The 8,950-nt window shown below is 39.1% G+C and overlaps 1 protein-coding gene, 1 long non-coding RNA gene and 1 other non-coding gene across 6 annotated transcripts in view; 1 reads left to right on the forward strand and 2 right to left on the reverse strand.

Annotated features, from left to right (window-relative positions):
* The window catches only part of myo5b (myosin VB), a 355,668-nt gene extending 353,977 nt beyond the window's left edge, over positions 1-1,691 (forward strand). For all 4 annotated transcript variants that reach the window (XM_062972559.1, XM_062972560.1, XM_062972561.1 and 1 more), the window contains one exon: positions 820-1,691. In XM_062972559.1, the coding sequence (XP_062828629.1) occupies positions 820-972 (153 nt within the window). In that variant the 3' untranslated portion in view covers positions 973-1,691. The remainder of the gene's footprint in view (positions 1-819) is intronic.
* Positions 1-8,950, reverse strand: part of LOC107982332 (uncharacterized) — a 190,252-nt gene extending 181,302 nt beyond the window's left edge. The window contains exons 1-2 of the long non-coding RNA XR_010003652.1: positions 8,817-8,950; positions 717-1,005 (exon numbers count right to left, since the gene is read on the reverse strand). This is a non-coding gene — a long non-coding RNA (uncharacterized LOC107982332). The remainder of the gene's footprint in view (positions 1-716; positions 1,006-8,816) is intronic.
* Positions 6,507-6,592, reverse strand: LOC134297255 (small Cajal body-specific RNA 18). Its single transcript, XR_010003984.1, has one exon. It is a non-coding gene; the product is annotated as a small Cajal body-specific RNA 18 (non-coding RNA).

The raw sequence follows: 8,950 nt of genomic DNA on the forward strand, positions 1-8,950 counted from the left end.
TACGCCAAAAGAGGTTTTTCTCTCTACAAATATTCTCAATACAAATGGAGAATGTATTGAATGGTCTTTCTCCTATGCTTTGATCCTGGAATAGCAAAGCCAGCCTATACTTCCAGGATGTAAGCAAAAGAGCTGCCATGAACGGTTCACATTAATAAAAGCTATTTACTTAAAACAGAAGTGAAGCATACCAAGAGATCCAGAGTGTTGTTGTGGATTATGACTGGAAACCATAGAACAAAATTCCCAACCTGCTGGTGTTTCGGTGTGGTTTTATATTATTAAGGCTGGTTATATATTCTAATTTTGTTTGTTGATTTGATTGGATTACATATGGTAAGAAGACTCACACTTCCTGTAATAAAAAATAGTAACCAAACAGCAATAATAATAAATGTGGTCATAACCACCACCATAATAAGACATCAAATAACAAACAGGACTGGCCCAGTGTATGGAATGTATGGAATCAAAACAGACTGGATGTTGTTTTTTGTCACCTTTATCTGAGATGGTCTTGTTGAGCTGCCTGCAATAACTGTATTAGGCAAATGTTTTTAAGTGTGTTTATTTCTTACTGTAAATTTGTTTTTATAGGTTGTTTTACATTTGTAGATTGTTTGAATTATCTTTTATATAATGTTTTAAGACGCTTTAGGTTCCACTTAGGGAGAAAAAAGATATAAATATTTATTATTATTAAAACAACAGCTAACCTTAATTGTACAGAAGAGTTGTTTCAAACTGGGCTGCTACATACTTTGCTTTTTTCCTGATGAGTTTCCACTTGTTCTCCTCTCCCTTTCCTGTTTCTCGAAGGCGCTTCTCCAAGAGCGGAACGACCCTCCGCAGCTGCTGCTGGACTTCAAGTTCATGTTTCCAGTTTTGTTCCCATTCAGTCCTTCCTCTCTCACCATGGACTCCATCCACATCCCGGCTTCTCTTGGACTGGATTTCCTTATGAAAGTTTAAAGACACAATTTGGAATCCCAAGAGTCCAACTTTCTAAGAGTTCAAGCAAAAAAAGAAAAGAAAAGAATAACTTAAAGGATGTCTTCAAATGTGGACCAAACTATTGGTTGAAACAAACCAATACATTTTAGCCAATTAATGTTCAATTGTACAGCTTAAAAATTGAATCTTATATTTTCATTGGATGCTTTTTGATTTGTACAGGGATATTTTTTTTTGGAGGGGACTAGATCTTTCAACTAATACTTGAAACAAAAAAGGGGATTTGTACTGCTCAATAACATGCTAATATATTGTCTCCCAACTGTCACTCAAGTTCTGGCATTAGTAAGAGAGACGTCTGTTTTGATTTTCATAAATTATTTTACGTTAAAAAAACAAAAAACAAAAAAAGCAACTTAGATGGCCAAGCATCTTTAAACTGTTCTAGGTTATGAGGTTTGCCATTACATATTAGAAGCAGACTTCAGTTGGTGCTACCAGCCACTATTTGAAAAATATTGTTTCATAGATTAGAGTTGCAGTAGGCAAAACTATGGATTTGTGACACTGTTTAAAAAGTGTTACTTGTACTCTGAGACTTAGCAAAGCGACTAAAGTTAATCTTCTCTGCTCCATTACATACAAATTTGTATATAGTATAATGCGGACTGGTAACTAAAACAGCATCAGTCCACCACTGACATATTACATGACCATAAATACATTTATTTTGAAAATGAAGAATGCCATAGACATATAATCCTCCCCATTAGTTGAATGCCATTATTATTCCATAACTATTTTTCACCAGATTAATCCAGAACCACGTATGGCAGCAGTCCATGCTTTACTCCTCTTCAATCTCAATAACATTTGAGATTACTTTGGCACGCTGGATTAGAAAAGGCAATGTCATATTTTAAAATAATTTAAAAGGAGGACAATTTCTTGCCAACATGGTTGAGGAGCCCTTAAGTACTGCAAGTTTTGTAAGCACACAAGCAACTGTGCCAATCTGTGGTTAGGTTGTGTTTTACCGCAGAGGCAATATTCCCCAACTTGACTGATGCAGGAAGTATAATTCTGGTTGAGCTGTAACCCTTCAACGCATCTCCAATTAACCTAATGCCCAGCTTGAGACAGACAGTATTTAAGGGCTCCTCAAACATGTTGGCAAGAGAATACTATTTCATTCCACAGAAACCACTGTGGGATAACAAACTAGACCACAAATACTGATTGAAAGGGATCCCTGTAGAAGACTAGCACAGGATATTAGCACTTATAGCCTCATGTCTCATGTAAACAAACAAGAGGAGGCAAGGAGATTTATTTCCTATAGAGGCAATGACACTAATATTTGAGGTAATGACAGTTACGGAGTTATAGCCCCAGATTCCATCAGCAGAAGAAACATACTTTGCTTCGCTGATAAACAATGAATGACCCTACAATGTTTTTCTAATTAAAAGGAAAGGTGCCAAATCCTGTTAACATAAAATGTTTTCCCAACTATCTGACTTCAGCATTAAAATGCATCTGCTCCTAACAACTTATTTCCAAACCACTGACATTTCCAAAGGTAGTAGCACTCTACCTACCATTAGAGGAGATGTGTTACTACCAAGCACCTATGAAAGAGAAAAATATTATTTTGCAGTTCTAACCTGATGTTAATAATTGCCCATGCCCAAATGGCAAAATTGCTACTTGTGCCAGATCCAAACTGAAAAACAGGAGATCTTTTCACTCTCCTAAAAGTCGTGCCATAATAATTCTTACCTTCTTTGCCCTTTCATTTCTGGCTGTAGATGTTTGGCGAGATTGCTTTCAAATAGGTAACAGATAAATTTCAAAACATCCTGACCCTATTCAAGGAAGAACCCATCCTTAGCAGATAATGATTCCCAAGGGCCTTTCCTCTGACATGAAAGTTCAGCAGTCTGCACATCCAGGTATTGCTGATTCAGGCCACATTCCTCAATACTTAGCAATATCGGATGCAGAGAGAAACAAATTCCCATAAGCGAAAAAAAGTGTATCTCATTCAGCAAGTCTCATACTGAAATGCTGCTTCCACAGTTCGGTATATTCCAACTCATATCTAGTATTAACATTGGATTCCACGTGTATATATACTCTTAAACTAAATTCCAGTAGAAGGATAAGTCCCTAACTGGCAAAGTCCCTAACTAGCATCTTCAAACATGTCTCATTCTGATCAATTTGTTACTGTGCCATCACCTTTGGCCATGTAGTTTTTTTGACTCTGCCAAAGGTGCTTAGTCTGTATGGCCTAAACCATTGATATTTCAAGGAATATACTCAAAAATATGACATTGACATAGTAGAATTTGCTCCTTTACAAACAAGACACTATAATACTCATTAATAGGCAAGGACTCACCCATTAAGCGAATTAATGGGTAGCAATCCTATGTTTAAGGATGCCATATCACAGGTCCTATGCGTAACAGAATAAAAATACATCTAGTTTGTTGCCTCCAACTGAACAATCCCATGGTACCACCATTGCCAAATAATTTGCTTCTTATTGCAGCATAATTTCTTTTAAAAATCACACTCAAGTGTTTAAATGAGTACTGGAACTCCAGCCAATGTGGTGCCATGGCTAACTATATATATACACATACATATATACACATACATATATATTTAAAACCAGGATTAAGTTTTGTTTTGACAGCATCCCAGCCCAAATGCATTACTATAGCAGAGAACTTCCTACATCATGGCAGCTTCTTCCTCAAGACTTAAATCTTCCAATTCTTAAATAATTACCCTGATAATGGTGTATTCTTGCTAACTTATCCTAAAAATGAAAGTAAATTGAGTACAACTGGATTAAGACTCCCAATTTCTCCATTATTGTGTAGACATGAGTGTTGTCCTACACTACAGATCTAGCAGAAACAATACATTCACATAGTTGCCTCACATTGAATCTGGAGCACCAACTACTGGGAATAATAATAGGGAATATTATAATTGTGTAATGTGTGAAAGCATCCCTTGCTGCAGTTTCCAAGTGTATCACTGAATGCAGTCACAATGAGTCAGGTTAAACTAAAGGGAGCCGCAGAACACACCTTGGCAGGGATATTCGGAAACCTATTTATACAAATGTGTCTAATGCTCTTCCAGAGGATAAATAGTATTTCACTATACGAGCGCAAGCAAGTTAATTTATACTTTGTATTATATTAGTGTATATTTTAAGAATCTGTTAGTATAATAAGAGATAGAAACTTAGGACATATCTGTAATACTTAATTTTATCTGCAAACTTGGATTTTCAGAACGATTCCATGTGAAATAATTTTGATGTATGTAGTTTTGTTATCTGTTTTTAAATTATCTTTAAAAAAAGTTTATTATCTTAAAAGCTTGTTCACTTGAATTGTCATGCACAAACATGCCTTCTCTTTAATTGGCCATATTGATTTGATTTAATACACTTTAGTGCAGTACAAAGAAGTGAATGGTGTCGTTTGTGTCATTCTTTTAAAAAGAAAACTGAGAATTTCCCGCTGTGTGCCTTTTCACTATTGGTTTGAATCACTTTTTATCTGAACTGAGAGTTATAATTACAAAAAAAATTACAGTTGGGATTTAACGTAAACAGTTGAATCTGGGAATGGAGGGGAAAATATTTAAGAGTCTGTAAGAGGCGTTCTGTAGTCATTTCAAATTATTGTTGCAACCTAGTAGTCCATCCGCAAAAGCCAAAATCATACGTGGATCCAACTCTGGCTTTTCTCTAAGCAGCTGCTTAGATTTTCCAAAGCCAAAACACAACCTATCAAAGTTCAATTTTTTAAAAAATGATGTCTTGCATGTAACTTGTCCATACTTAACTGCAGTTACTATGAAAGGAATTTTAACTGTACTGAACTGCATTATATGAGTCTACACCAGTGCTTCCCAACCTTTGGTCCTCCAAGTAATCATCATCATCATCATCATCATCTGTATTTGTATTCCGCCCTATTTCCCCAAAGGGACTCAGGGTGGAGTCCAACATACAATGGCAACTTGGCAAGCATTCAATGCCTCCGTAAAATCCAAGAGAAACCCCGCATATAAAAATAACATTAAAACCTAACATCAATTTAAAGTCTAACATCAGCATATTAAATCTAACATCACTAAATTAAACTACATGTAGACAAACAAAATTATATAACAACATAAAATCCAAACATCCACATTACAACAGCCAACTAGAGTTCACAGTGTGGGTTGGTTATGTGGTCAAACCTGTTTTGGACTTCAGCTTCCCCAATTCCTAACAGTTGGTAAGATTTCTGGGATTTCTGGGAGTTCAAGTCCAAAACGACGAGAACCAAAGGTTGGGGACCACTGGTTTACACTGATTCATATAATGAGTTACCAACTGCATTATATGGCACTGTATGTGGAGCCATAGATAGATATTCTGCAAGGCCTATAAAAGAAAGGATACAATCTAGATAAAGTCAAAAATATTTTTTATTTCTCTGGATGGTGCAAGAAACTTAGATTGCTTCCTACTATCCAGATACAAGGTCACTGGAGGAAGATGAAATTGCAAAAGACTTCTTGATTAGGAGGGAAAATCTTTTGCTGGATTTCTCTGAAATTGGAAAAAGTATTTACAACTAAAAGAACAGGTATTTCCCATCCCATTCTAGTTCCGACAGTATGACCCACAGAACTGGTACATATCCACATCCAACAAAATATATCTTCTCTAGAAATCATTCATATGATTCTATGGTGTGCTTCTGCTATAGGTTATTAGTCACTCTGGAGGACCTGACAAATTCCTAGAGAGAAAACCCTGGGAATTTTCTAAGTACTCCAGAGTAAGGCTATGGTAACATCTGGCAGAAAGTGTTTCAATAAGGTTCACAACTTTCCAGTTCTGTATTTCCATTGTAAGTGGATGTAGGGATCATACTCTAACAAAGGTGGGAATATTCCAAATTTCTAAACTTAATAAGATTTTAGGCATTTATATTTTGCCTGTTGTTGCTGCTGTTTTGGGGGATTTAATTTACTGAGATCTCGGCTTTCAGTGTCTTGTTCATTCATGCATATTCACAAACTCATCTAATCAATAATTGCCAGTGAGATCAGATATTAAATACACCCAACCAAATAGGATATAAAGATAAAAGGCCATGTGTTTGTGCCACAACAAACATTAGACTTGGGGCAGTCTGATGCTTTATCAAAGGTTCATGATTTTAAGGCAGGCCAATGGATTGCTGTGTATTTACATTCCTCACTTTTCTTCCGCTGTCCTTTAGCCATTTCTAACTGTGGGCATCACTGATCCTCTCTTCCTCAACTTCTCTTCGTTAATAGAGGTGTTCTCTCTAGGTCCTCCAGTACGATTCTACAATCAGTATCCAGCAGACATTAACCACAACACTACAGGATCTAGGGATTCTTACAGAGAACATTTTAATCAAATCTCCTAATAATTTAATCCGCAAATGTCGAGGGTGGATTGCACACCTGCATGAGCTCGGCACTCATTGTCTTGGTCTCAGATGCCTTCGAAAGCACAAAATCCATCATTGGGTTCTACAGAACTCAGATTGCGCAGTGGGCTATTCATCACAGACCAGTCCTTGCAACAAGGGGAAATGCTTCTCTAACTGGAGTATTTGAACGTATGACAAATTACATCCTAAAATTGTAGCCACAACCAAACACCCTTAAGTTACCTCCATGCTGAATGCAATCTATATCTAAATATCTAGTCTAGTCTAGTCTAGACAAGACTAGACATACAGATCTAGTAAAAACCTGTATATGTGTGTATGTGGCACGGGTGTCTGTTCACACAAACAGCCTCCGGCCTTCACAAATAGGCTACAGTTCCCAGTGCTGAGGAGCCACCAAGTCAATCTTTTCCATTGACATTGTGGTTACAGCGAGCTCCATGAATATGCAGCCCAACCCCTGCCAATGTCCTTCCCAAACACTACGGCCCACCACCCAAGGAATGCTTTCGTTTGGGGACCATTTCATCCTAGATTGTGCATTGTCCGCCATCACAGGCAGGTATCCCAGGGTTCTCCATTGGTGTGGAATTTGCATGACCCCGCCTACTGCCCTTCCCTTTCAAATCTGTCTGCAGAACAAACACAGCACAACTACACTTCCTAGAGGAGTTTGGGGGATTGACTCCACATGGTGGAAGTTGTACTTTAGCCTGTATCAAGTCAGAGCACTGTGACTCTACTGGGGAATGTAGAGAAGTTGTAGTTCACCTACACCCAGAATGCTATGAACCCAAACAATGATGGCTCTGGGCCAAACGTGCCATGCATACCCGATATGCCCAGATTTGAATACTGGTGGGTTTTAAGGGGAGTTGGCCTGGACGTTTGGGAGTAGTAGGTACTGGGATTTATAGTTTACCTGCAATGAATGAGCACTTTGAACCCCACCGATGATGGACTAGGGCCAAACTTCACACACAGAGCCCCCATAACCATCAGAACATATTGGACAAGTTTGGGGGAGAGGGAGTTATAGTTCACCTGCATCCAGAGAAACAGTGACCCCCACTGACAATGGACGGGACCAAACTTCGCACAGAGAAGCCTCATGAACACACTACAGGGGTTTGTGGGAATGGGCCTTGAGTTGTAGTTCACCTGCATTCAAACACCACTGAACCCAGCCAACAACGGCTCTGGACCAAACTTGGCACACAGATTCAATATAGCCTACTGTGGATACTGACAAATGTTTTGGAACAATTGTCTCGGGAATCTGAGAGTTGTAGTAGTTCACCCCCATCCAGAGAGCACTGCAGCCAGGCCATGGCCAGCCAACGACAGATTTGGACCACACTTGGGACACAGACCCAAAATGGCCAACTTGGAATACTGGCAGAGTTTGGGGAGGATTGACCCACGATTCTGGGAATTGTAGTTCACCCACTCCAAACTGAGAATACTTAGCATTCAAATACAAATAATGCCTTTTTCAAATCACCCGGGCATCGCTGAGTTCCCAAGCTAGTATACTATATAACCTAGTTGTATAGGAAAATCTAGGGATTATATGGTGACTTCCAAGGGAAACATAAAGGATAATGTCAGGGTATTTGCAGCGCAGCAGTAGTTGGATGGAAGCAGTGGAACGCAGAACAAAGAGACACTCAAGAGACGTTGGTAAAACTATTTACAAAGTTTTACTGTATGCAGCAGTAATCAACACAGCCTTGCAGACGACAGACAAACACAGGACTGTTCTGGTCTCCAACAGAACTTGACTCGAACTCTAGGCAGACAGAACTCAACAGAACAGAACAGAACTGAACTGATGCAATCGTTATGCACAAACACTTGTGTCTGGATACTCCTTAGTTCCAGCCACACATCAAGGTCATCATAGCTTCTTGGCAATTAACTCTTTCCACGCTATGATACATTCTGGATGATGCAATCAGTTGCAATATGTGCATGGCACAAATTGCATTTAAACACTATCAATACACAAATCCCACATTAACAGATAATACAACGGCATCATCATAGCAGTCTAACAATGTAGCATAATGCCTCTATTCACACTGCATTGTTGTAACTTTGCCTATGGATCCTGTGACGTGCAGTTGTACAATTCTCAGAGTGCTCTAGTGTTCCTCTGCACACTTTTAACACTCCAGGAATGGTTAAAGCGGAAACAGAGCGCAGTAACCGTGGAAAAGGCTAGGACCCCAACACTGAGAATAAACCAGACCCCCAAATCTGGAGGCTAAAGTCCCTGGGCCCCTATGAGACCCCTCCAATCCCTGCACATCCAAATCCCAGGGAGGCTCCTCCTTGACTCACCTGTGTCTTTTGCAAGCCCGGCTTCCAGGCGGTGCAAACACCCGGGAGGATGCAAGCCCGGCTTCTGCTTTTGCAATCCCTCTCTTTGCAAGCCTGGGAGGGAGAGGAAGGGGAGGGGAAAGCAGGGCAAAGGG

The sequence above is a fragment of the Anolis carolinensis genome, chromosome 2, assembly GCF_035594765.1.
Source record: "Anolis carolinensis isolate JA03-04 chromosome 2, rAnoCar3.1.pri, whole genome shotgun sequence".
NCBI lineage: Eukaryota > Metazoa > Chordata > Lepidosauria > Squamata > Dactyloidae > Anolis > Anolis carolinensis.